The sequence below is a fragment of the Brassica rapa genome, chromosome A06 (genome assembly GCF_000309985.2).
Source record: "Brassica rapa cultivar Chiifu-401-42 chromosome A06, CAAS_Brap_v3.01, whole genome shotgun sequence".
Lineage (NCBI taxonomy): Eukaryota > Viridiplantae > Streptophyta > Magnoliopsida > Brassicales > Brassicaceae > Brassica > Brassica rapa.
Window position 1 is genome coordinate 10,663,972 of NC_024800.2, and position 27,546 is coordinate 10,691,517.

The following is a 27,546-nucleotide window of genomic DNA, read 5'->3' on the forward strand; positions in this document are numbered from 1 at the left end:
CGATTCATCTTTAGTTGAGGGGTTTAATTACTAAAAACCCTTTTATTAACTGGAAACATTTTTGCGAGTTTGCTCAGAAAAAAAAAACAAATATATATATATATATATATATCGAGTTATTTTTGGCAGTTATGTTTGTGTACGATTTTCTCAATCCCTGAAAATTCTGTTTATTTGATAGTATCAGATAATGGGAAGAATCATTTGATTTTACACTCAAATTTTGAAGTTTCTTGCTATTTATGATGTTTACTTTTATTTTATTTTATTTTCTGACTATACTCTAATATCAGTTTATCGTGTTTGTTTTCATATATTTGTATATGTTAAAAATTGATGTATTTGTGCGTAAAAAAAAAGAAGTTTGTGCGGCCAATCATAAATGTCAATAGCTATTACTTTATTTTTTACCGAACATTCAAATCTGTGTTCAAAGAATAGTGTAATGTCTCTCATTAATAATGCTAGAAAATTAGACGATTTACATTTTCATATTATACTTTCCCACTTTATCATATAAATCACGAAATAAAAAGATAGGAAGTAGTTTCGAATTTTCAAATAAAATCCTCTTTAATCACATCAACAAGATTTCTATTAAATAAGAGAAATTCAACAATACAGAGGACCAACATCTATAAACTACTAAAGTGTTTCTTGACTTTCACTGCGATTCATGACTTGCGAGCTCGGTCACGCCAAGATCCTTGCTGTTTTGCAAGTACCTATAACCACCCCAAAATATGAGATTTTTACAAGTTTATGCACGTACTGCAAGTGGAGCTCCAAGGATCGATTGGTTTAGGAGCAAAAGAATGAAAACAGAGAGCTTTTACCTTTTCGCTAACAAGACTTACGGCGCCACTGTTGTTTTCTCCTTCAATGTCTTTCACATTAGTTGTCTCTGTAACATCATCCTCATTGTTACCAATAAGAGTTTGGCCTGTGGGTGCTCCAAACATGGCTTCATCGTGGGCATCTTTAAGTTGCTCTTCCCTTCTCGACTGCAAATTGATTATAAACCATATAAATTGTCTGAAGGTGTGATTGTTGTTGAAAATGATTATATACTGAGTGACAATGAAAGATAATGACTCATCACACCTCGATGGCGTTAAACCTAAAGCTCTGTGCCATGCGTTTCACTAAGGCAGCGTCATCATCGGTACCTGCATAATCATATGAAGATTTTTTTATCTCTATTTGTACAGCGAATCAAGGAGTATATATAGAAATTCACAAAAATAACTGACCTTCTTCAACTTCCTCATCATCAAGTGGAGCATCTTTGTCAAAATCAAATCGTTCCCATCCTGCACCCTTACTGGTATCTTTCTCAGCTGCAAATCAAGCGAGAAAATTAGTTTCTAAGAGAGGAAATAAACATGAGCTGATATAAACGTTTTCACAAGGTCAGTGATGCGAGGAATCCAATGTTAAGGACAGAGACGATCTTTCTTGGTCTTTTATTCTTTTCAGTCGCACCATGAAGTTCCTCTTCGTAAACCACTAAATAATTTAAAATATTTACTATCTATCTCCAGGAAAGGGTTTATGTCCCAATCCTCCTTATATGCTAAAACACAGCCACAATGCCTAACCAGAACCGTAGACAAGTCCATAATAATACCCCAAAGCAGTGTCCTACCTCCATTTAAATACATAAGAAACTAACCAACTTTAAGGCTACAAAACTTCTAGGCTAATTACAATAGTCTTACACTAGACTAATGAGAACGCCTTATCAGCAAAATCAAGGCCAAGACATTCCGTGCCAAAGCACAACCCCACCATTTGACAGTAACATTCCAAAGATAGATCCCACTTTAAAGAAATTGTCTGGGGGATCAGATCGGAGCTGCTAGAATCATGGACAGCAGAATCATTGCAATCTATGTAATGGGACCGAATAACTTACCAGTTTCATCAAGCTGGAGCTTCATCTTGGCCTTCACCTTTTCAGCAGCTGACTGTTCAAGAAAGCAGCACAACAAGCCCTTAGTAAATCAATGTAAACGACTATCACAGAGACACACGCAAAGCAACGACAAGAACAATACAGAATCCAAATCTACAAACAGATAAAGGAACTCCAGAAGACTAGTTGTACCAAATAGGAGTTCATGGGTTTATCTTAAAACATAAAGGCACTTCAAAAGTCATAAGGATGATGTCTCAAACTCTCCAATGAGGAAGCTGAATGAGAGAGAGTATACCATATCATCGTAGCCTTTGATTAAGCGTGAGTAATCAATCTTCTTCTTCTCCTTGGCATCTTCTCTCCTCCTTCGTTCCCTCCTCGGCGACGAACTCCTACTCCGGCTCCTACGCCTCCGTCTCTCTCTGTCCCCATACCCACTACGTCTCTCTGCACTCCTGCTTCTCCTTCTATCTCTCTCATCCCTCTCTCTACTCCGATAACGACGCCGATCGCTCGAGCTCTTCTCGGAATGCTGATCTTCAGGTTTATTCTTCTCCTTCTTCAACTTATCTCGAATAGATCGGATATCGGAATCGTTCTCGGTGGGTTTAGGGTTGGAAGAAGCTTTGACGAACTGGTTGAGAAACGAAGAGGAGGATGCGATCGCTGATGCTCTCTCCGGAACCGCGTCGTTCCCGGAGGAAAAGCCGAGGCCTTGCTTGAAACGAGCTGCTCCTTCGCCTTTGCGCGTGAGCTCGTCGTAGTACGCCGCCGCTTTCTCCTCTTCCATTGCCTAACCGCCTCCCTTCGATTGTGCCGCTTTGTTTCTCAAACAAAAAAAGAGATGACTTTTAATTTTAATTATCCGTTATTTTTTGGTTAAACAAAGCTTCTTAGACCATCTCCAACCCATTGCTATTTTCACCTCTATAATAGCATTTAGAGGTGAAATTGCTCCAACCCACCTCTATTTCTTCCTCTATAATAGAAATTTCTATTTTTTCCTCTATAGCATTCCTCTATTTTTTACTCTATATTTTAGAGATTGCTATTTTAAGGAAATACATTGGAGCATATCTCACCTCTATTATAGAGTTCCTCTATTTTAGAGGTAAAAATAGTAAAATACATTGGAGATGGTCTTAGATAAATTACTCTCTATCCATTCAGCAAAAGTTGAATACAACTGATAACAAAGGCAAAACGGCCAAATGAAACGTTGCTACAGTAGCCAAGCTGATACAAATGGTAGAAGCAAACATTACACATATTCCACAAAAAGCTGTGAAAATTCCTCTAAACTCGAGACATCAATAGAGACAATAGTGGTGAGGAATGTGATATGATACTTATGATATTAGAGATCACATACGATGGCTCCAGTGCCTAAGATTGAACCTACAACTGAATTTAAAACAGTTTTTGTTTTAAAGGAATGAAAAACAAGACAAACATATGGGTTTCGTTCCTTGGTCACCATTCAAAGCTTAATAAACAGCTTTGGATTATCTCTTTTCTTGTTTTTCAAGCATGGATATGCGGCTGCATCAATTTGGAACCTTTGGATAACTAGAAACAAACCACTTTTTGAAAATAACCTCTTTTAAGTGACTACAAAGACAGTGGTGGATGCAAAAGATTAGAAAACAGTTAATTCTATCACCAAAAGCCTTTTTCTCGTGGCCAAAACTCCACCAGTTGCTTATGTTAGGAATTTTCTGACTTGTTAGATATATTGAATGTGGAATGATACATTAAAATGTGGAGGTTTTGGGTGGGTTATTCGATGAATAATTTAGTTCTAGCAGTAGAAGCTTTAGCGGTACGGAATATTCTTCAATCAGAAAAGACGGTTGGATTTTCAAATTCTCAAAAACTTCCGGACTTGGACGTCCTTGTCTCTCACATGTGTTCAGGGTAAGAGCTGAACGAGATTGCAAGTATTCTCCACAATATTAGTAATTTGCTAATTTCTTCACTCTTTTATCTTCTAATTTTATTCTACGTACGCACGGTGTTTAGCCGATGCACTTGCGAAGAATGCTCTAGCTAAACTCTTTTTCAATCACTCTCCTTTGAGTGTTTATAAAATGGACGCTTTGACCTAAAAATGTCTGTTGAACTTTCTAACTTTTTGAGAAAGCATGCATGCATGCCCTTGGTGCTCCTAACGGTCCTAACCATTTTATGTGGTGCAAACTCATTTCTCCATTGGTCAAACCTCATATTTCAACATTTATATGATTTTAATATATATATATATATATATATATATATATATATTCAAATAATCATGATACATATTTGTATCTTTAAATGTTAATTTTAGATAGTGTATGTTTAATTCTATAATTTGTAGTACTTTATAAGCGCTAATTGATTGAATAACGCCAAATTTGAATTCAAATTGGAAGACCATTAACTAAATAACGGACTATATTTTTGACTAAAATTCTTAATCATTGATTCATTAAGACACCGTTGTTATACTAATAATAAAATCACCGAAAAGCAGTTAATTAGCTCAAAACACATGCATCAAAAAGAAAGAAAACTTGATTACTTTGCTTGCAAGCTTAATGGCAAAGGCTTATAAAGAATGATTTCTTCTTTGCATTAGAAGGTTTTCTTTATTACAGTACATGTTATTTATTAATTAGTATTCAATTTTGTACTTTTTTGTTGTTGTACATTTCTTTCATACGGAAGATTCGAGAAATTATTTTTTATCGAAAATGTACAAATACAATACAAATACAAAATCAAAGTTGCATGATCCGAACAATAATCGAGAGAGATCGTCCTGATACGTTTTCCTATTCGATCTTCTTTTTTCTGCCCTCCCAGAATATCCAAAGATTACTTTCACCACTAAGGATATTATTTGACTATTCTTAGAAAAACAATAATATAAAAACTCAATCACTTTTGATTTTATTTTGCCCGAAAACTTTATTACCAAGGATTTCATTTTATTTTATATATGGTTTTGCCAGATTTGAATATGACTCTTTGGAAACAGAATAAACAAATAATTCTCTACGTACATGCAAAATCTCACAGATATGCAAAGATCTCTCTCGATATCATAATTTCCCTCTCTTTTTTTCTTTTTCCACTCTTCCTTATAAATCCCTAACCTCCACTCCAAATCCTCCATCACGTTTGCAAAATCATATATACACTCATATTCTCTCTCCCTATCCCTTGAGATCCTTTTGTTTCCAGAGATCGTTGATATGGCGGAGGTTATGCGTTCTGAGACGTTAAACATATCCAACAACACTTCTTCCTTAGCATCGCCGGAGCTTCTTCATGTTCTCGCCGTTGACGATAGCATCGTCGATCGGAAGTTCATCGAACGGCTACTCAGAGTCTCTTCGTGTAAAGGTAAACGACATGTTTCGGTTCAACGTTTTGGTTTTGTGGAATCTGTTTGACGTTCAAAATCTGACAGTTTTGATTTTATTATATATTCAGTTACTGTTGTCGATAGCGCGACAAGAGCTTTGCAATACCTTGGATTAGATGGAGACAACAACTCGGTTGGATTTGAGGTAATAGATCTGATGATAGCAGTTTTTTTTTTTTCTTCTTAAAATCCTTTCCGTATTGAAGATTTTCGAAATTTTCAGGATCTCAAGATTAATCTGATAATGACGGATTACTCTATGCCTGGGATGACTGGATATGAACTACTCAAGAAGATCAAAGTATGTTTATCTAATTTGTTTCATTCAATCGATCTCATATCAGCAAATACAATGAAAGTTTTGTACTAATTGGTTTTATGAAATTTGAATTTTTTATAGGAATCATCAGCTTTCAGAGAAATTCCAGTTGTCATTATGTCCTCAGAGAACATCTTGCCTCGTATTGATAGGTATGTTCTGTTTTCCTGTTATCTTAATCACGATTCTTAATCTTTGTTTAAGTTCATAATCATGTAAGATTATGAATTACCAGTAATAGTAATTCTATTAGATTTTGTGCATTTATTACTTCAGGAGATTCGGATATTAAAAGGGTTTTGTTTAGGGTAACTTTTAAGTAATCAAACTACCGTACTTTTTTTTTGTAAATACAGTTAGCCGATATGTATTGACCAAATTACATTGTTTACAATCGTATGAGACTTGCATGATAAAAGTATTATTACTTTTACTATCATGGGCAACTGTGGTGGTGATCGAGCTAAGATTTGGTGTTACTTTCGTGGGTCCTTGACCAAAATTTTCTAGAGGATATTAGGAATATATAATAAGCCATAAATTGTTTCTTGTGTCCACAAAATAAGTGAAGATAATCCATCATAAGTTAAGCAATATCTTCTCTTGAGATTTGATTCTGTTGCCGGGGATATGTGTTAATAACCCCAAAACTGTATAATACTATGCTTTTGATATGTTTTTTTCGTAATCTTTGGTAGGGTCATTTATAAATCTCATCCTCGTGTTAGACACCCCACATGCTTTTTGCTTATTATTAAAGAACCATCATTTACCAAAAAATAAGTCTAGTAATGTGATTGCCTATTATTATTATGAGCTGGCCATTTTGTGGATCCAAAGTTATCATCTTTGTGGAATAAGATCACTGATATTTGATTCTCTATTTGTGGATTCAGATGTCTTGAAGAAGGTGCTGAAGATTTCTTACTGAAGCCTGTGAAATTGGCTGATGTGAAAAGATTAAGAGATTCTTTGCTGAAAGCTGAGGAAAGAGTTTTCAAGAACATTATGCACAAAAGAGAGCTAGAAGCTAATGATATCTTCTCACAGCTAAAACGCGCAAAGATCTGAGTTTTTCTTTTCATATTCCATGATATGATCTTTAAAAAGCTCCTGTATAAAAAGGCTCAAAACGATTCACACACACTTAAGCATGTTCTGATTCTTTCGGCTTACGTTTTTGGAACTTTTACAGCCTTTTTGCTGATAGAACCAGTGAGGACTGATGAAGGTTTTTCTCTCATCAAATAGAAATGTAAATTTTAGACCGAAGGAAATTGAGATTCATTAGAGATGACATACTTTTTTTTCTTTCTTTGCATTAGATATGTACAATGTTGTTAATCGTGGAAATTTACTACTAGGAACTTTGTGCTTTTTGGGCCTTCACTTTACGTGGAAAAAGCGTTATTTACTTATGAGTTATTACTTATTATGACACACCCAAATAAAAATAGAACCATAAAAAAATATGATAATTGTCGAGAAAACTTACAGAAATGATTTAGAAATGGATTAGTACCAACTTGCATTACATAAAGTCAAGATAACCTTTTGTCTAATTAAATTAAGCTGTAAACATGGTACGAGTCCAGCGAGATAAATTACTTAAAATGTTGGACCACAAGTGGCTTTTCCTAGAAATTTCCCAAGTTGGCTTTTTAATAAGACCAAGAATCCCAGTTTCCTACTCTTTTCCATCTGTAACCAAGTATTTGTAATTTTGTATAGTTTCTCTTGGTTGATAAAAAAAAAGGTATAGTTTCTCTTGTTTTGACGTGTATAGCTAAAGGAAAAAAAGAAGATGCAAATAACGTGTATCAAAATTCTAAAGATTTTTGCAATTCGGTTATAACCAAAATTCTAAATACTGTATGATAAATGATCGACAAAAGAACTGATTATCATATTACAATTTCGTAACTCATCTGTGAAACTTTTAAATTTAACTTTGAATTCTCGGACCACCACCACCACCACCTCCCCCCAGGCCCCCACCCAAAAAAAAACTCTTTTCAGTTCTATATTGTTTTAAATATACTGAAAATGAAAACAAATAAAAATAAAATTGAATTACGGAACCTTTTTTTTGCTGGAAACTCAAAACAGAACCCAACCGAATAAAATTTGATTATAATCCTGTTAGTTTATTTCATAACTACTGTATAAAAAGTCAAATCAAACGACCGGACAAAACAGTCGTTCTGAATTCTGAACGCAAACCGGTATAGACAAGGAACTCGAGAGAAGGTTGCTGTGGTTTAGACAGTTTATAGGCCAGTTGAAAGAAATTGAACTGGTTCGATATGTGGAAAGCTATCCGGTTTACTTCCGGATAAGATTTTTGAAAAAGGAAACAGAGGGTAAAGCAGAGTTCTACTAGCAGACAAAGAGACTTTAAAATCTGGTATGGAAACCAAGTCAAGCGACAATAATTACTTATTTTCCCAAGAAGATACAAACTTTCCTCGCCCAAAAAAAAAGCATATAAAAATAGAAATTTCCGACAAAAAAATATGAATATCTATGAGTTCCTGTATAATCGCACCAATGTCGATTGAACAAGAATTACATCCAAAATCAGGAGAGGCTATTGGAGACGAAGGCAACACAAGTCAAGTTTTTTTTTTTTGGTAAAAGCTTACGGACAAAAGCCGAATGATTTGTTTTGAAGAAAATTTCTGCGAAACTCCAGTCATGTCGGAACGTACAGACAGAACTATTACTTTAGAGAACCATCCACGTAGACGGCTAATATTCGTGAACGTAAAGTCTCCAATCATAAAGTAAAGATAAATCTTAAAATATTCCCAAAAAACAATGTTGCAGTAAATCAGCTCACAATTTCGATGGGGGTACTTTTGGTAATTAAATCTCTGTATTTATATTTCAACCCCGCAGAGAAGAAGAAAGACCAAGACAAAGAGAGAAAAGTCAATCAATGGCGTTAGAAGCTTTTGCCGGAATCAGTAACGATCTAATCACCAGAGCATGTATGGCATCGACCAGAGCTTACAACACCGACCACTTTCACAAAGAAGAAGAAAGGGAAACCGTCTTTGTCGCTGTCAGACCATCTTTCTTGGAGAAAGATTGGTTTGCTCCGGAGAATAAGTCTCCCTTTGGAGAAACCAATATGAAGCGTGCTCAATTCCCTTGTATGAGGAGCATCGGCAACGACGTTGACGCCACTGTTAACGAATCTTTCCTTGAGAATTTTCAAGTTCTCACTTCTCCAACAACCTCATTTTGTGATTATGTAAGTAAATCTTTTAGACTTTTTCCCACTTCAATTGAGTACATATTTATGTCTGAAACTTGCCTTTTCAGGTCAAAACGGTTGTGGACAGCCGACAAAGTCAACGGATAGTGTTCACAGGACATTCCACAGGAGGTGCTACTGCAATCTTAGCAACAGTTTGGTATTTGGAGACATATTTCAAGAAGCCACGTGGTGGCTTCCCTCTCCCCGAGCCTCTTTGTGTGACATTTGGAGCTCCTTTGGTCGGTGACTACGTCTTCAAGCACGCCCTTGGGAGAGAGAACTGGAGCCGGTTCTTCGTCAACTTCGTCACAAGATTCGATATTGTCCCTCGGATAATGCTTGCTGGAAAAGCATCAACAAAGCAAGCTCTGCCTCACGTTCTTTCCCAGTTGGATCCTAGAGTTGCTATCCAAGAAAACGACCAGAGCATTCCAGGGTTCTACACAACGGTGATGAAAGAGACAGCAACTGTTGCTCACCAAGCTGTCTGTGAACTGATTGGATATGGAGATGCGTTTCTGGAAACTTTTTCCAGCTTCCTTGACCTGAGTCCTTACAGACCAGCAGGCATTTTTGTATTCTCTACAGGGACAGGATTGGTCTCAGTGAGCAACTCAGACGCCATTCTTCAGATTCTGTTTTACGCTTCTCAGTCCAGCAACCAGGACGAGCTGTCTTTAGTTCCATTTCAAAGCATAAAAGATCATCGTAGCTATGAAGAAATGGTACATTCAATGGCCATGAAACCGTTGAACCATCTGGATTTGCATCACTTGCCTTTAGATGGAGATCCTATCCTCCGTGACCTCGGACTGGTAAAATCTCTCTCTCTTTTCTCTCCATAGCTTGTCATTTGTAGTAGCAACATTTAGGGCCAGGCAAAATATCCGAACCGAATCTGACCCAAAAAGTTATACCGATCTAAAAAGTTGTACCACACCCTATCCGAAGCTGGTAAAATATCTGAATGGATCAAAAATTTTGGTATTTAAAGAAATGAAACCGAACCCGGCTCGGAATATTTCGATAACATTGATGTTTCTTTCTTCTTTTGCAGAGCACAAGAGCGAGACAATGCGTCTGTGCTGCATTTGAGGCAGAGAAGCAACGAGTTGATAACCAGACCAAGATCTACAACAAACTGCCAAAAATAGTAGAGAAGCTGACGTGGATAGAGGATGAATACAAGCCGAGGTGTAAAACTCATAAAAACGGGTACTATGATTCCTTCAAGTATTCGAATGAGGAGAAAGACTTCAAAGCCAACGTCAGTAGAGCTGAGTTAGCTGGTCTTTTTGACGAGGTGCTCGGTTTAGTGAAGAAAGGTCTACTTCCTGATGGATTTGAAGGTCACAGAGAGTGGATCGAGTTATCAACTCGCTACCGCAGATTAATCGAACCACTTGATATTTCAAACTACCACAGACACTTAAAGAATGAAGACACTGGGCCTTATATGCGTAAAGGAAGACCAAACCGATACAAACACGCTCAGAGAGGGTACGAGCATGAACTATTGAAGGCGGGAAAGAGTGCAGAGGAGATAAAGGAATCTGGTTGCGGATCTTGCTTTTGGGCTGACGTTGAAGAACTCAAGGGAAAAGCATATGAAAGTGTTGAGGTTAAAAGGTTTGAAAAGTTAGTTGAAGGGTGGATCGCAAACAGGGAGATAGATGATGAGCAAATATTTCTGGAGGGTTCAACATTTAGAAAGTGGTGGCATTCACTTCCTGAGGAACACAAACGCTCTTCTCTGCTGCGAGAACGTATGGCTGAAACAAGATCCACTTGAACCTGAAAGTTCTCAGATTGTTCAACTATTGTAACTTACTTGTTTACATTATTGCAATAAAGTGATGTAATAGCTCTCTGTTCTAATGTTTTAGAGTTCGATTTCCACATCAGGATGATCTTAGAGATAAGAAACATGTCCTAAGATCATCGTGAAATAATGTAATAGCTCTCTGTTCTAATGTCAAATTTGATTTCTACTTTACAATGATCTTAGAATATATAAACATGACTCTTAAGCCTAAAGCCATATCACATAGCATGAACCAGCATCACATAACCTTCTTTGGCGTTGACAGAGGAACATATCTATAATATTAAAAATATTACCTAAATATAATTACATATATTTTTCTCAAAAATTTCCATGATTTTTTTTAATTTTACTTTTTTTTCTTTATATTATTTCTAAATAAAATCTATAATAAAAATAAAAAAAAACTAGCAAAGGAAACACTTAATTTTAAAAACGAAAGTATATATTACACATATTGTGATTTCATTACAAGGAAAGTTCACAAAAAGGTAATTTTGATATTAAAAATAATTTTACTTTTGAATATAATCATAAATAATAACATAATATATATTTATATCAATCTAAATAATTTAAAATAATTTAAATAACATAAACCAAAATGAGAAAATATTTGAAAAGTTAATTGAAAGGTGGATCACAGACATGGAGATAGATGAGGAGCAAATATTTCTGGAGGGTTCAACATTTAGAAAGTGGTGGCATTCACTTCCTGAGGAACACAAACGCTCTTCTCTGCTGCAAGAACGTATGGGTGAAACAAGATCCACTTGAACCTGAAAGTTGTCAGATTGTTCAACTATTGTAACTTCCCTGTTTATTTGTGCAATAAAGTGATGTAATAGCTCTTTGTTCTAATGTTTTAGAGTTCGATTTCCACATCAGGATGATCTTGGAAATAAGAAACATGTCCTAAGATCATCGTGAAATAATGTAATAGCTCTCTGTTCTAATGTCAAATTTGATTTCTACTTTACAATGATCTTAGAATATATAAACATGACTCTTAAGCCTAAAGCCATATCACATAGCATGAACCAGCATCACATATCTTAAGATCAAATAACTAATTAAAAATCTTCAAAGTGATATGAACCGTAACATTGCAAACTGAAAGAATAAAAACTTATTGTGTAACTCTGGAGTGATCCGAACCTCAATATTTTCTCTCTTAAATTTAGTCCAAAAATATATATATCAAATTAAACATAATTTTATAAATATACACTTACAAATATAAGACGAAAAATTAAATTAAATGAAACATATAAATTAATAATATATATCCTAACTAAAACTTAAAACAATTATATTTCAGGATTTGTTGTAATTCAATATGTGAAAATTAATATCCATATATGTGCATGTAATTTCAGGATATCTATGGTTATATATGCATGCAACTTAAAACCAACAATACTTTATTTTTAAAATAACACATCCAACTGTACATAATTTTATAAAAGTGTATTTACAAATTTACAAAGATAAACATAATTGAAATCAATTAAAATATTTGATCTCAATTTAATTATAATGAAAAAATATGATTTAGTTGAAAATAATGGATGCAATCCCCAATATACAAAAACAAATAAATGGAGATCTAAATTACTATATCTAAAACTATGTACTTACCTAACTTAGATAAAAAAACATTACAATATATATTTATTTATATATATTATAAAATGTTTTAAATAAATGAAAGTGAAATTTGATCAATTATTAAAATTTGATTACTTATACAATATTTATATTTGTGAATGAGCACGAAAGAGCCATCTAGTATACAGCGAGTGAGAACCAAACAATTTTTTTTCCTCAAAGACATATTTATCTTTATCAGTGAAACATAGGTTCTTAATCTGACCAGACATATCAACCTACATAGCATATGACTTCTAAACCGCATATACAAGAATCAGACAGAGGAAGGAAATTACAAAAAATGACTCCTTCTCAAACAAATGTAAGGACTAAACAAAGGATCTCACTTTCTCAATAATACTGCCCAAAGCTTGGTAGAGAGGCACTTTTGGGTTTTGGCAATGAGAACCAAACAATATTATTCCGAAAGGAGCCGGAGGTTAATACAAATTGGTTATAGCATTGCTAACCTCTAAACGCTCCGAGTTCTAGCTGGTAGAATAATTTAAAGAAGCGAACAAAACTCAACCCATAGCACTTCAGTTTTCCTTTCTGATGCTAGTTTCATTGATGAAAGCTTGGCTCAAGTGTATGTATGTTTTAATAAACTTAAGTAAAGTAAGGTTTCATATTACCAAAAAGTTGCTGCCAGATTCGCGTTCCATCAGAATCCTGCACTGGTACAATCAATTCAAGGAAGCATAGCATACTGCAAAAGTTGACGTAAATCAACAAAACCAGACCATAACAATAGCAAAATAATCTTCAATTTGCTGTGTTTCCGTCTCTCAACAGAGAATCAAGCAGAAAAAATATAACATTGGTGGTCCATTCTAATAAGATACCAGAAGGTATAAACCTTTAGAATATTACAGATAAGCAGAGGCAAGGGAAAAGAGACATATTGCAACTTTATGTATTTGAAGTTCGTGTACCACTTTATGTACTCACACACACCACTCTACATCACCACCACCACCACCACCAACACATGTTTCAGACGAAGAAGAGTCACTGACATAGAAGAACATACATCATAGTTCTTAGGTGCCAAAAGACAAATCCTATACCCATATCTAAAGAGTTTTTAAAGACATGTAAAAAAACATAGAACATGCGAGGGAAAGAAAAGACGAAGTGAGAGAAAAGACAAACAGACACAGTTTGGGAAAAGACACATCCTCTTTACTTCATGACCTGCAAAACATGCTAGAGGAACGAGCAAGCCGAATAGTCAGACCACCATTTTGAACACTGGTCTCAACCTTGATTGTGTTCTTTTCATATGGCTTCCTGCAACCTGGACAACGCCCATCTCCGTCGCAGATCGTCTTGTGGCAGAAAAGACAGAGCCGGAATCCACAAGGGCACGGCAAGAAATTAGAATCTGTCAAGTCCAGATCTTCGTAGCAAATGGGGCATGAAGATGGCACCGCCGCAGAACTAAAATGCAAGTTCATGACCGGAAAGCTACGCTGCTTTCCCAAATTAGGGAGACCCTGGGGACGGAGCTTATCGTCTGCCCTCCACGCCTGGTTGCTCTTTTGCTTCCTTGACGGCTTCACATCCCTTACAGCCACATTAGATCCACTGACTGAATCCCTAAGAGAAGCTGATTGCTTGACACTCACATGCTCTTCAGGAGGATTCTCCTTCTTCTTCTCATGCTTTTCATCATCAGCTGCTAAAGCATCAGCAAAAGCCTCCCAGTCATCCAAACAACCGTCATCATCAGCAGCATCCTCTTCCTCTGTTATATTACCAGAGCAAGAGCCACCACTCCCACTGCTACTGCCGCTGCAGAAATTGGGGATTGAGTTTATACCACTCAGGGTACTGTTGGGGCTGTTCGAAAGCGACTCTATAAAGCTCTCGTGATGATGTGCTTCTCCTTCTCCACGCTGCTCATTTAACTTCTCAACGGGAAGATCTCTCTGAACAACGGTTTTCCGATTGGGAACCGTCTCCTCCTTATCCCCTTTGTTGATCATCGCAACTGATGGTAAGACCCAAAATCAATATACACATCCCAAATTGAAGATAAAGATTGGATCTTTAATTAAGGATCATACCTTGAGAAAGCCATTGCTCACGGCGGAGACCTAGCTTGCTCTGTTTCAATTTGGCCGCCCTGTTGGTCTGCGACCCAAATGCAATGAGAAACCCCACAAAAAGGAATCGAATTGAGAATTGATCAAAACATTATTATTACCCTTTTCTTCTTCCCCATGTCCCTCGCGCTTGGGGCTGCAGAAGCAGATGCGTTGGTGATCGAATCAGAAATCATCTCTTGCAGCTGATTCCAAAATCGCAAATTCAAACACAAAAAGCTGTAAAGATTCTCAAAAACCCTAATCAGATTCGTCGCGCGAGAAGGAACGTGCGGTTTTTTTTTTCTATTTGTCTGTCTTTCTTTTGTTTGTTGTGTCTGTGAAGAGAAAGAGAGGAGAGAGAGATAAAGAGATAACGGAAACTCCTCGTCTCCGCTCATAACTTTCTCGTGACGATAATACCCCTGTATTTGACTTTTGTACACGCTCGAGGGGAGGGGCTGTTTTGTAATCCTAAGGATCTCATACGTGTGAGTTTCTTCTCACCGGCAAAACGGTGACGTATGGTGGACTATTACACGTGAGGAAAGTTCATATGATTCACACATATAATAAAAGAGAGTGGAAAAACAAACAGAGAGAGAAGTGTTCAAAAAACAAACAGAGAGAGTTTCTAGATGTTTCGTCTAGTAACAAATCTGCAACAGATATTTTCTCTTTCTGTCGAGCAACAGAGAGTAAATGAACACACGGAAAAGTCAAAAAAGTATTTACAGATTCCGACCAAACACAATTTTTTTCTAATTTTGGTGACATGAAAAGCATGTCTGCGACTAGAAAAATATCAAAAATATAAATTATTAGTTAGATGTTAAGTTATTACGAGAACTAGGAAATGTTAAATCTCCAGATCATTTGGGCATTAAAGAGAAGCAAGCCCAGTGGACTTTTTATGTCCAAACTTTTTTGGGTTCAACACAACAGTCGGTAGAATATGACCATTTCCACAGATCCATCAACCCGACCCGTTTCACACTCGTCGTGTCTGGCGACTGGCGAGGAACAAGACACGCATGACTGCTTTACGCTCTCTCTAATTTTGATTTGGGTTCTCCTCTTCATTTTCGCATTGATTCCTCTCCTAACCGAGAAAGAAGATGAGTGGGATAGAACCAGACATGGAAGATCTGTTCCAGGAGAAGAAGCGTGTCAGGAATCCTCTCGTTCCTCTCGGTTTGTCTTCCCTTTCACATCTCTCTCTCTCTCTTTCGATCTCTATTTGCGAAATCGAACATTTCTTCTCGAATCCTGCTATAGAGGGTTTCTGATTTTTACATATGTCCGATCTTTGTACACAAGAACTTGTTCTCTTTGATTCATAATAAAATGGTTTCCAAATATCTCCTCTACTCCTCCTAAGCTATGAAATTGAGTTACAATTGTGGATTTTCTTTTTCACATTTGTATGATTATAGTTTTTTTCTATTGCTTTAGAGATACTCAAGTTTCACATTGTATAAAACTCTTAATTCGTAATATATGTAAAGAAATTGTTCTTGGATCTTCAAACAACTTCGTTTATGATATCAATTACTCTTTCACTTGGATCTCATCTAGCAATTCCATATTTTATCCAATTATAAAGACTTGTTCTTTCAATGTTTCGATCAAATTCATGCTTCCACTAATAGCCCCTATAGGCCGGTTTATCTATGTGGGACGTGTTTGGATGAGAAACTAGTTCGCTCTTCATAAGGCTTTTTTTTTTAAATTATTGAGGGTTTCTAAAGTTTGAACATTTGTTTATTATCTTCTCCACTTTTTGTTTCCTTGCTCAAGAAAAACTGATCATTTCTTGCGGATGATACGCATTGCAGGTGCACTTGCTACTGCGGGAGTGCTCACCGCTGGGCTGATTAGTTTCAGAAGAGGGAATTCTCAGTTGGGTCAGGTTTTGATGAGAGCTAGAGTGGTCGTCCAAGGTGCCACTGTTGCTCTAATGGTTGGAACAGCTTACTACTACGGTGATAATCCGTGGCAGAAATGAGCTGCAGCTACTTGTGAGATGGGTCAGAAGAGGTATGTGCTTCTCTTTTTGAGCGTCAGAGAAGTCTTCCGTCTTGTTAGGATTTACAACTTGCAAGGGCTACACATCAAATGAGTTTGAATAATTAAGAACCAAAAAAGTTGTTTTGTTTCTTGATCAATTTGATTATATTGATTCTGAGGGAATTTTCAGAAACCCATCTTTACTCTTATTACCTATCCAAATCTATATTATTATTAGTATTTTCAGCCGACGATCTATGTGATTTATTTGCTCACTCATATGCTTGAGTTTCGACTTCTTGAAAGCTCTATTGTGAAACAATGGAACAATGAATCATCACATACTTATCTACATAGACTCTATTTTCAAGGTTTAAAACGAGTTGGGAATGAAATATTATGAATTAAAAGGCAAGGGCATAACTAATGATTTTAAGGACATTGAACTGTATGAGAATGGTGAGCCTAATAGAGTTTTGTTTTCCATAGGTCAAGTTTATTCGTAATATCCTTGTTTTTTTTTTCTATCAGCTTATTACGCTTCTTGATCCTCGAAATGCGAAACTCTTATCACAGTTATGTTTTCTAGCCATGAACAATGATTAAGAAGGTTTAGCTAATGGTCATGTCGCCAACACTTACAGAGGGACAATGGGAAGCTTTTGAAATGAAGCAGTTTTGAAACGTGTCTTGATGTGTGAAATCTCTCGTGGCTATATTTTAAAGAGACTGATCACTGAACTAAACTCAAAACTGTTTCTTCTTTTCAAACACCAAAATGTGTAGGATTACTTTGTCTGAAACCCATGGAACAGAAGCTCTTTCACCTGATCTTCATCCGCAGCAATAATAGCTCGTTTGAAATAATCCATCTTCGAGCTCTGTAATCTCTGTATTATGCTTGGTTATCTCTGCTCTTGCTCTTACCATCGTCTTCCTAGGTATCCTCTACTTAGTTTTCAATCCAAAAGTCCTCAACTTTACTCCGAACTCACATTTTCAACACCAACACATACATCTCTTACTCCTTTCCCACAGGCTCCAGCACCTCTTCTTCCTCCATGACTCTGGTCTACTCCTCGGATGCTAAAGCGCTTCCTTGCTAGGAAAATGAAAAAAAATGAAAGCACATATATATATATATATTTTTTTTTTTTGATAAAAAAATGTTGAAATTTAGTATCTTTTCTATTTTATACAGAAATACATAAATTAATATTGGTAACGAAAGAATTTAAGCAAAAACATTAGCTACACAACACCGGAAACTAACGGAAAACATAAATTGGTAACAAACATAAACCATGTTCAATACTCACTTATTCATATGTTCTTACTACAAACTATTAATATATGATATATCTAACAATAAAACAAATCATCCATGGATAAAATAAAACTTGCACAATGGAAAATACTAGACCCTCGTTATACATTCACGTGATACATACAAAGAGGCATAACTTTCAACGATGGACAAATCAAAACAAACTTGACGTATAGAAATCAACAAAGGAAACGCCAAACTCATGACGCAAGAGACTTTTTCAACGCGGCCGCCACAAACTTAACAACACAGAACATGCCCTAAGAGATTCATACTATTTCACGGAGTCAACGCTGATAACAGCCGGAGGTTTTCCAAAAACAACGGGAACAGAAGCGTAGCGCATAGAGAAGCTCCGATACCCTCCGAATCCAGCTTCATCGTCCTCTTCGTCCTCCCCTTCATCCTTAAAATTCAATTTATAACTCGAAGTATCGTACTTATGTCTGGCGCTGTTGTCCCAGGCGCGGCCACGGCGTTGATCGCGGTTAAACTGACGGATAAAAGTCTTCCACCGTGGCCCAGCTACGATCTCCGACCACTCTCGGATCTTCAGAATCGCACGTATCCACCACCGTGGCTCGTGATGGTGGTTGCTGTGTAAATCAGTCGTCTTCCGCTGCCACCAGGAGGAACCCACGGCGAGGCAGGAACAGCAAGGAGAGTTACCGAGAAGCGGATCCGAGGTAGTCTCTGGCTCGGGAGCTGCTCGCAAAACTTCCATACCAAAAGGGTCGTAACAGAGTTGAAAACGTTTTGGTCGTATATATAAGCCAATTACGGCATTGTCGTTAGCTGTAATAAAAACCATTGTTTATATATATATATATTTTAAAAAAATATTTATTTTAGCTAGTCACAAACAGGATACTTTTCTAGCAAGTCACATGTTTATAAATATTTTGTCTAAACAGATAATAATTAATATTGTGAGTTTTAGCAACTTACCCAATAAATCAAATAAACGATAAGATGATATCAACAGAGTCAAATAGAGCAAATCATACCAATCAAAGAAACAATCAGATGATGATAGTCGTTAAGAAAATAACACTTTTAGTTTTCATAATTATTTATCTAGTTTTCATATTTAACTTGCAAATATATCTGTGAACATAGTTTTTCAAATTAAGAAAAAAATAATCCAAACCGTGTTTTCATTTCACCTTTTTAATTATTAAATTTAAAACTACATTTCATAAAGCATAGTCAAACCGATGTTTGATAGTTCGTAGATACACAACTCTCTCCTCTCCTTAATTGTCTCCAGTATTTTACGTCATTCTTCCACTCCCACAAATGTCTCCCTTCCATAACTTCAAACACACGTAACCAAAAAATGAGCAACCTCCACCTCCACACCTCCGCACGCTTCCGCAATTTCCCGACGGCTTTCTCCCGTCGCCACCATAACAACAACGACCTCCAAAACCAACGCGGCCGATCCGTTTTCTCCGAGCTAGGTGACACAACCCTCGACCCAAGCGGTGACCTAATCACGAGATGGAACCACATCTTCCTTATAACCTGCCTCCTCGCGCTCTTCCTCGACCCTCTCTACTTTTATCTCCCTATTGTCCAAGCCGGAACGGCCTGTATGTCCATCGACATCGGTTTCGGCATCCTCGTCACCTTCTTCCGTACCCTAGCCGATTTCTCCTTCCTCATTCACATTCTCCTCAAATTTAAAACTGCTTTTGTCTCCAAATCGTCTAGAGTCTTTGGTCGCGGCGAGCTTGTCATTGACCGCCGTGAAATCGCCATCCGTTACCTTAAATCTGAGTTCATTATTGACCTCGCTGCCACGCTTCCTCTTCCTCAGGTTCCACTCATTTTCTTTACTTCTCTAAAGATCCGATACGTAACAATGGCAGAATCGTATTATGTGTAATCATGAAACACACAAATGTCTGCGTTATCAATTGTGGAATCATGGAATTGCATAATCTAATCAATTTGGAAAGAAAATTTAAACATGTCTTGATCAGCATGCTTGTCTAATCTCAAAAAAAAAAACTTAAACACAAATTTGTATTTTAAATTAACCATTAAAATCCTGTGAAATTTTGAAACCATTTTGCTATTCCTCATATTACAAAATCAGAGTCTGGATTTATTGCTGATGTGCTATATTTTTTATTTTTTTTCACAGATAATGATTTGGTTTGTGATCCCAAATGCGGGAGAATTCAGATACGCAGCACATCAGAACCACACACTTTCCTTGGTCGTCCTGATACAGTACGTGCCTCGCATCCTCGTCATGCTTCCACTAAACCGTAGGATCATTAAAGCCACTGGAGTTGCAGCCAAAACAGCCTGGTCCGGTGCAGCCTACAATCTCGTGCTCTACTTACTTGTGAGCCACGTAAGTATATAATCCTTTTGTCTTCCTCCACATGAAAATTTCTTCTGTTTCACAGTTTTGGTTTCCACCTTTAGGTTCTTGGTTCGGTTTGGTACGTTTTATCGATCCAGAGACAGCACGAATGCTGGAGAAGAGAATGCATTAAGGAGATGAACGCAACGCATTCACCGTCTTGTAATCTCTTGTTTCTAGACTGTGGATCGTTGCGGGATCCAGGCAGACAAGCTTGGATGCGCATCACTCGGGTTCTCTCTAACTGCGATGCACGTAATGATGATGACCAACATTTTCAGTTTGGTATGTTTGGTGATGCCTTCACTAATGATGTCACTTCTTCTCCTTTCTTTGATAAATACTTCTACTGTCTTTGGTGGGGTCTCCGCAATCTCAGGTTAGCTTAATCTGAAATCAAATCAAAACCACCACCGTTAGTTTTTTTTTTGCTATTTCAGTACTGACGGTTCCTTGCTTTAATTTGGTTTGTTTAGTTCTTATGGACAGAGTCTTGCAGCTAGTACATTGAGTAGTGAGACTTTATTCAGTTGTTTCATCTGTGTTGCTGGCCTTGTTTTCTTCTCTCATCTCATTGGCAATGTTCAGGTAATTTTTGTGCATCTAATTCATATAGTTTTTGATACATTATTTATGTCAAGATGTTGGTCAGGTGGATATCATTTTTTTTCCTTATGCATATTCTAGAGCTTAACAAGGGAGACTTAAATTGATTTTTACTTTCTTGAAGAACTATCTGCAATCGACAACGGCTAGGTTAGATGAATGGAGAGTGAGAAGAAGAGATACAGAGGAATGGATGCGACACAGGCAATTGCCACAGGAGTTACAAGAGCGTGTGAGGCGGTTCGTCCAATACAAATGGTTAACCACTCGTGGAGTCGATGAAGAAGCCATCCTCCGTGCTCTACCATTGGATCTTCGTAGACAGATCCAACGTCATCTCTGTCTCGCTCTAGTTCGCCGTGTAAGCCACCATATTTCGATTACTTCCTATTCAAGTAATAAGTCCTAATTCTACATTTTTATTTTATTTTATTTTGTAAATCAGGTGCCATTCTTTGCACAGATGGACGACCAGCTCATAGACGCAATATGCGAGCGTTTGGTTCCATCGTTGAACACGAAAGATACATACGTGACACGGGAAGGCGATCCTGTAAACGAGATGCTTTTCATCATTAGAGGTCAGATGGAAAGTTCGACTACAGATGGTGGACGGTCAGGATTCTTTAACTCAATCACGCTCAGACCAGGAGATTTCTGTGGTGAAGAGCTCTTAACTTGGGCTTTAATGCCAAACATTAACCAGAATCTCCCCTTGTCCACGAGAACCGTGAGAACTCTCTCTGAAGTAGAAGCTTTCGCTCTCAGAGCAGAGGACTTAAAGTTTGTAGCTAACCAATTCAGACGCCTCCACAGCAAGAAACTCCAACATGCTTTCAGGTAATATTAAAATACAATTAAAATTTCTTGCTTCACACGCTAGGTTTTATTGATATTAATTATGTTTTGACTATGATCAGATACTATTCGCATCAGTGGAGAGCTTGGGGAACTGGTTTTATACAAGCTGCATGGAGACGATACATGAAGAGGAAGTTAGCTATGGAGTTAGCTAGGCAAGAGGAAGGAGACGATTACTATTATGATGATGATGATGATGATCAATACGGAGGAGAGGACATGCCTGAAAGTAGTAACAACGTAGACGACAACAGCAGCAACAGTCAGAATTTGAGTGCGACGATATTAGCGTCTAAGTTTGCAGCTAATACGAAGAGAGGTGTTTTAGGGAACCAAAGAGGGTCTTCCAGAATTGATCCTGATGATCCAACTTTGAAGATGCCTAAAATGTTTAAACCAGAGGATCCAGGATTCTTCTGAATTTTCTTTGTTTATTTTTTCTTTTGTGAAAAAAATGAATTTAGGATATTTTCAGAGACTGACTTGATTTGCTGTAAGCAACAATTTAATCAGACATATAAATAAACATCATTACAGATTAAAGTAATTGTGTCTGGTGTTGATTTATATCCAGCGCATACTTAGCTCCTACGGCTTTTAACACCGCTTTTATTGGTATGGACTTATCTTGTGATAGTTGTAGCCTAGTTAGGTTTTCACATTTGAATTAAGTTTTTTTTTCAAACATGTATAGAGTTATTTTTTACGCTTAATTTATATATGAATTTACTAATTTAAAAATGAAAATAATAACAACTCGGTGATAATTCTGATTAGTGAGAAATTATCAATAAAGATTATTAGATGGGAAAGAAAACTATAGTAATTTATAAGAAAATAATAATTTTTGTTCATCTATGCAAAAAACATTCAACGGACTACAACATCACCAAAGTAACCTACGTCATTTACAAGAAAAGATGAAAAACCATATAGAAGAGATGACCCAACTACCGCACATAGAAAACGACACCACATCCTAACATGCAACTATTGCATTTGTATATTTCTTTTGATTATGATTTGATTTGATAATTTCCAAGCTATATCCACAATTAATTAGTATTCTTTTTGCAGATGGAGGTAAAAATGGAAGAGATAAAATATTGGTAGATAAGAGTTCATGCCAACTAATAGGCATAGCTCTTTGTCTTACTCTTATCTTTCAGAATAAGAAACATATATTAACTTCTTGATTATTACAATATTTAATGCCTTTCTTATCTTTCATTTTCTAATTTATTGAAAAACGGACAATATGGCTTAGTTGTCAATGGCCATTCAATGTACGGCAACGCACACCAAGAGAGTGCAACTTAGCGACATGTGTGAGAGATACTGCGTGAGATCTTAACCGTTGGATTCCTTCCTTCTCCTTCAAATCATAATATAAATTTCATTTGACCGAAGAGGAAGAAAATCCGAAGGAAAAGATAAGAAACTTGAAGTTTCAAAGCAGTTTAGCATCCATGGCGGCTCGTAGTAGAGTGTCTTCTCTATTGTCACGATCCTTTTCAGCTTCCTCTCCCTTTCTCTCTCGTTCTCAAGGTATAACTCACACATACGAAACACAACAGTAATCTCCGAAACTATCTTCATGTTTTAACATTTTTTCTTGGAATAAAAAGATTAAAGTATGTTATGTCTTTCGATTTTCAAGAAAAGTCATAGCATAACACGTTCATTTGGGAAGATGGCAATATATATCGTAATTAACCAATAAAATAGATCGAATAATTTAGATTTATATGCTTGGATCTATGGTGAAAAATATTGGTTATGATGCATTAAAATTTAAACATATTTTTCAGGAAGAAATTTGAATAATGGAAGTAGGATCGTACGGAGATTTGGAACCTCTTCTGCAGCTGAAGAAGTCATAAGCCCATCGGTTCAAGTTTCTTACACAAAGCTCCTCATCGATGGGAACTTCGTAGACGCTGCTTCTGGTGAGTGCAGTTTTCATCTTTTAATCTTCCTCAAGAAACAAAGAGTTCTGTTCGGAAACAGAGTAATAAAGAAGGAACAACATGAGTATCTCTATTTAATCGTTGGTTTTTTTTTTTAAATTGGGGATTTAGGTAAGACGTTCCCGACTCTTGATCCACGCACAGGGGAAGTCATTGCGCATGTAGCTGAAGGTGATGCTGAAGATATCAACCGGGCGGTGAAAGCTGCAAGGAAGGCCTTTGATGAAGGACCTTGGCCTAAGATGACTGCTTATGTATGTAGTGAATACTGTTTTTTTTAGTTTTTAAATGTGTAAATGGTCCTAATCTTGGTTATGATGTGGGTTTGGATTTTCAGGAAAGGTCGAGGGTCATGTTGAGATTCGCAGATTTGGTCGAGAAACACAGCGAAGAGCTCGCTGCTCTAGAGTCATGGGACAATGGGAAGACTTATGAACAAGCACTAACAGCAGAGATTCCAATGGTCGCCAGATTGTTCCGTTACTATGCTGGTATCATATCGTTTAGAAATGTTCCTGGTCTTGCTGCTAGTTTCTGTGAATGAACGTTCTTGGTTTCGGTTTAATGTGTAGGGTGGGCGGATAAGATTCATGGGCTTACAGTTCCAGCTGACGGAAACTATCATGTTCAGACACTGCATGAACCCATAGGTGTTGCTGGTCAGATCATACCGTGGAACTTTCCGCTTCTGATGTTTGCTTGGAAAGTTGGTCCTGCTCTTGCTTGTGGTAACACCATTGTCCTCAAAACCGCTGAACAGACTCCTCTCACTGCTTTCTACGTCGGCAAACTTTTCCTTGAAGTAAGTAAGATACATGCAATAGATTCTCTTCTTGAAGATGAGAAATACAAGTAACAATGTTTCTTGTGATAGGCGGGTCTTCCTCCTGGTGTTCTGAATATAGTTTCTGGATTTGGTGCAACCGCTGGTGCTTCTCTCGCAAGTCACATGGACGTAGACAAGGTGGAGATAACTATTTGCTTCCTCTTAACTTCTTGAAGAGGCTAAATTTATGTTGCATTGTTTTTTTTTTTCCCTCCAGCTTGCTTTCACAGGATCGACTGATACTGGTAAAGTTATACTTGGACTGGCTGCTAACAGCAATCTCAAGCCGGTAACTCTGGAACTTGGAGGGAAGTCACCGTTCATCGTATTCGAAGATGCTGATATTGATAAGGCTGTAGAGCTTGCTCACTTTGCTCTCTTCTTTAACCAGGTTTGGTCAATATAGTATAATATATACATTGAGATTGGTTAGTCAGTTTATTAGTTAGTTCTTGAGATTGAGATAATGTTTTTGTAGGGGCAATGTTGCTGCGCGGGGTCTCGTACATATGTTCACGAGAAAGTGTATGATGAGTTCGTTGAGAAAGCAAAGGCACGCGCTTTAAAACGTGTGGTTGGTGATCCTTTCAAGAAAGGCATTGAACAGGGTCCTCAGGTTACACATATATACACCACACCCTCCTTGTATTAAAAGGAGGTTTTTTATCTTTTGTTTATTTTGTTGATTTGTTTTGTGTAGATCGACTCAAAGCAATTCGAGAAAGTGATGAAGTACATAAGGTCAGGAGTGGAAAGCAATGCTACCCTTGAATGTGGAGGTGGTCAGGTTGGAGACAGAGGCTACTTCATCCAACCTACAGTCTTTTCTAATGTTAAGGTATAATAAACAACTCGTCCAAGTTAAGACTCCTTCATTGTTGGTTTATACCAATTCACTAAAAAAATTGACCGCTGTTTAATTACAGGACGACATGCTTATAGCTCAAGACGAGATTTTCGGTCCAGTCCAGTCCATCTTGAAGTTCAGGTACATAGAGCTAGCTCTACCAATAAACTTGAAGTTATACTTACCCCTTCACTAGTGATCGGATATGTGATTAGCCTGAATGTTTAAACTGGTCTAGTAACCAAATAAAACACAATTTTGGTTAATATGGTGATTAATGATGTATTCGGTTAAAAGCTTAAACCATACATATTTGATGTTGGATTCAGTGATGTTGATGAGGTGATAAAGAGGGCGAACGACACTAGGTACGGGCTAGCCGCAGGGGTTTTCACAAAGAGCCTGGACACTGCAAATAGGGTGTCGAGGGCTTTGAAAGCTGGCACCGTTTGGGTCAACTGTTTCGATGTCTTTGATGCAGCCATCCCCTTTGGTGGTTACAAGATGAGCGGCAACGGCAGAGAGAAAGGTATTTACAGTCTCAACAACTACTTGCAGGTCAAGGCAGTCGTCACTCCCCTTAATAACCCTGCATGGATCTGATCAAAACAAAGACTCTTAAAAGCTTAAATAATAAAAATAAGGCCATGGTTTGTTACTTGGAAAGATTGTGAACACTGTGTGTGTAATCAAGTTCTCACTGTTGGTTTATCTCATGTTACATAAGGTTACATTGATCCGTTTACTATTTCTGGTTCATTTTTTTTTTGCATGATTAATTGAAAATGCAACATTACCGAAGTTTGTCGTAAATTATTTAGAAATTCTATCAAAATATATTTTCAAAAATATCCTAACATTTGAGTTTAAAACTTAGTAAAATAGGATTAAATTTACAATTCAATTTCTACAAATAATTTAGAGGTTTTTGCCAAAACTAACCCACAACTTAATTTTAATTCCAAACCTATACCCAAACTTGAATCAAATGCAAAACTAACCTAAAAGCCTAGTGAAATTACAGCTCAGCCCCTTGTGACCAAACAAAAAAACAGAAGCCATTTTTACGAATATAGCCCCAGTAAATCGTCTGAGTCGTCTGAGATGTTGGAAGTCGTCTGGACGACTGAAGTGTAAGTCGTCTGGTACCAGTTTATTTTAAAAATAATTTATAAATCTTGTAAAAAAATATTTTGATGCGTAAAAAATAAAAATCAAGTAATTATAAACAGTTTTAACTGATATAAATTAAGATATGATAAAATTGATTTGTTTTGAAGATATATGAGTGGAAGTAGTGAATCATGAAATACTTTGGTTTAGGAGTTTGGCAAACATATGTTGTAGTATTGTATGTATTGTTAGGGTTAGATTTTGGAAAACTAAAATGTTTTTTTCAAAAATTAGTTTTCACCTATATGTGTTTATTTCTGTATATAGTAAACACTTTTCAAGTTTGATTTGGTTTTATGAAGTGTTTAATTAGATAATTAAGTTTAGGGGTTATGTTTAGGGTGTGGACGACTTATATTTCAGTCGTCTGTTGAATAATTTACCCGGACGACGTATATTTCAGTCGTCCAGACGACTTACTTGTAAGTCGTCTGGAAAGTCTTCTATTTTAGTAAGTCGTCTGGAAAGTCTTCTATTTTAGTTTCCCGCTAAAAATATTTAATTTCCCGCTAAAAATATTAAACTCTTCTGGACGACTTACATGTAAGTCGTCTGTTTTAATTTCTTCACCAGACGACTGAAATGTAAGTCGTCCAGGAAGTCGTCTGAGTCAAAAATATTTAATCTAATTGGATTTTTTGTCTCCCTATATAAAGAAAAATTTACACATTCTCTCTCCTCCTCTCAAATAGCTGCAACAAAAATGTAATGTTCATCATTCTAAAACTCTCCAACCTCTCTCTTATCTCTTTGACTTGAAAACACCAAACTTTATATGAATTTTTCAGTTTTGTCTCATGTATTTCTTACTAATATATCTCTTTTGCAGGTTTTTAATCAAATGGTACTCATCTTCCACTAATTTAGAGGTAGATCTATTAATTTTAGATATGTATTTTTGTGTGTTCTATAAATGTAGATTTATCTAATCTTCCACTCATTTTCTCTATTTTTAAGTCATTTGAACGTTTTTGAATATGCAGGTTTTTCAGATCTGGATTTGATGTGCAGGTTTTTCAGATCTGGAAGACTTCTGGGACGACTTACCTGTTAGTCGTCTG

General features: G+C 36.7%; 8 protein-coding genes across 11 annotated transcripts in view; 5 read left to right on the plus strand and 3 right to left on the minus strand.

Annotated features, from left to right (window-relative positions):
- Positions 1-2,808, minus strand: part of LOC103873170 (E2F transcription factor-like E2FE) — a 24,389-nt gene extending 21,581 nt beyond the window's left edge. The window contains exons 1-6 of one of the 2 annotated variants that reach the window (XM_009151594.3): positions 2,217-2,781; positions 1,919-1,970; positions 1,254-1,340; positions 1,105-1,169; positions 837-1,004; positions 473-725 (exon numbers count right to left, since the gene is read on the minus strand). In XM_009151594.3, coding sequence (XP_009149842.1) covers positions 675-725; positions 837-1,004; positions 1,105-1,169; positions 1,254-1,340; positions 1,919-1,970; positions 2,217-2,711 — 918 coding nt within the window. In that variant the 5' untranslated portion in view covers positions 2,712-2,781 and the 3' untranslated portion in view covers positions 473-674. Of the gene's footprint in view, positions 1-472; positions 726-836; positions 1,005-1,104; positions 1,170-1,253; positions 1,341-1,918; positions 1,971-2,216 lie in introns of those variants that run through there. The other variant, XM_018659929.2, reaches the window with a different exon arrangement.
- Positions 2,809-3,421: 613 nt separating this feature from the next.
- LOC103873174 (two-component response regulator ARR5) lies at positions 3,422-7,029 on the plus strand. Its single transcript, XM_009151597.3, has 5 exons — positions 3,422-5,311; positions 5,402-5,478; positions 5,557-5,634; positions 5,734-5,804; positions 6,549-7,029. The coding sequence occupies exons 1-5, from the start codon at positions 5,161-5,163 to the stop codon at positions 6,721-6,723; spliced, it is 552 nt and encodes a 183-aa protein (XP_009149845.2). The 5' UTR covers positions 3,422-5,160; the 3' UTR covers positions 6,724-7,029.
- Positions 7,030-8,203: 1,174 nt separating this feature from the next.
- On the plus strand, positions 8,204-10,913 carry LOC103873175 (protein EDS1B). Its single transcript, XM_018660014.2, has 4 exons — positions 8,204-8,438; positions 8,554-8,911; positions 8,983-9,732; positions 9,975-10,913. Exons 1-4 carry the CDS (start codon positions 8,311-8,313, stop codon positions 10,707-10,709), a joined length of 1,971 nt encoding a protein of 656 aa, XP_018515530.2. The 5' UTR covers positions 8,204-8,310; the 3' UTR covers positions 10,710-10,913.
- Positions 10,914-13,192: 2,279 nt separating this feature from the next.
- LOC103873176 lies at positions 13,193-14,878 on the minus strand. 2 transcript variants are annotated; one of them, XM_033274003.1, is made up of 3 exons: positions 14,608-14,878; positions 14,468-14,534; positions 13,193-14,373 (listed from the first exon to the last, which is right to left on the minus strand). In XM_033274003.1, the coding sequence occupies exons 1-3, from the start codon at positions 14,680-14,682 to the stop codon at positions 13,586-13,588; spliced, it is 930 nt and encodes a 309-aa protein (XP_033129894.1). In that variant the 5' UTR covers positions 14,683-14,878; the 3' UTR covers positions 13,193-13,585. The 2 variants fall into 2 exon arrangements, with proteins under 2 accessions (XP_033129894.1, XP_009149847.1); XM_009151599.3 differs by having other exon boundaries at positions 13,193-14,391; positions 14,608-14,870.
- Positions 14,879-15,424: 546 nt separating this feature from the next.
- LOC103873177 (RING-H2 finger protein ATL48) lies at positions 15,425-16,751 on the plus strand. Its single transcript, XM_009151601.3, has 2 exons — positions 15,425-15,679; positions 16,324-16,751. Exons 1-2 carry the CDS (start codon positions 15,604-15,606, stop codon positions 16,491-16,493), a joined length of 246 nt encoding a protein of 81 aa, XP_009149849.1. The 5' UTR covers positions 15,425-15,603; the 3' UTR covers positions 16,494-16,751.
- Positions 16,752-17,780: 1,029 nt separating this feature from the next.
- Positions 17,781-18,872, minus strand: LOC103873178. Its single transcript, XM_009151602.2, has one exon. The coding sequence runs from the start codon at positions 18,631-18,633 to the stop codon at positions 18,097-18,099; it is 537 nt and encodes a 178-aa protein (XP_009149850.2). The 5' UTR covers positions 18,634-18,872; the 3' UTR covers positions 17,781-18,096.
- A 244-nt stretch (positions 18,873-19,116) lies between these two features.
- Positions 19,117-23,218, plus strand: LOC103873179 (probable cyclic nucleotide-gated ion channel 16). Of its 2 annotated transcripts, none has more exons than XM_009151603.3 (7): positions 19,117-19,644; positions 19,975-20,190; positions 20,265-20,581; positions 20,679-20,790; positions 20,933-21,169; positions 21,254-21,648; positions 21,729-23,218. In XM_009151603.3, exons 1-7 carry the CDS (start codon positions 19,162-19,164, stop codon positions 22,087-22,089), a joined length of 2,121 nt encoding a protein of 706 aa, XP_009149851.2. In that variant the 5' UTR covers positions 19,117-19,161; the 3' UTR covers positions 22,090-23,218. The 2 variants fall into 2 exon arrangements, with proteins under 2 accessions (XP_009149851.2, XP_009149852.2); XM_009151604.3 differs by having other exon boundaries at positions 21,272-21,648.
- On the plus strand, positions 22,970-26,074 carry LOC103873180 (aldehyde dehydrogenase family 2 member B4, mitochondrial). Its single transcript, XM_009151605.3, has 11 exons — positions 22,970-23,217; positions 23,481-23,618; positions 23,751-23,893; positions 23,977-24,130; positions 24,212-24,441; positions 24,514-24,603; positions 24,683-24,856; positions 24,944-25,081; positions 25,166-25,303; positions 25,392-25,453; positions 25,642-26,074. Exons 1-11 carry the CDS (start codon positions 23,139-23,141, stop codon positions 25,913-25,915), a joined length of 1,620 nt encoding a protein of 539 aa, XP_009149853.1. The 5' UTR covers positions 22,970-23,138; the 3' UTR covers positions 25,916-26,074.
- The last annotated feature ends 1,472 nt before the right edge of the window (positions 26,075-27,546 follow it).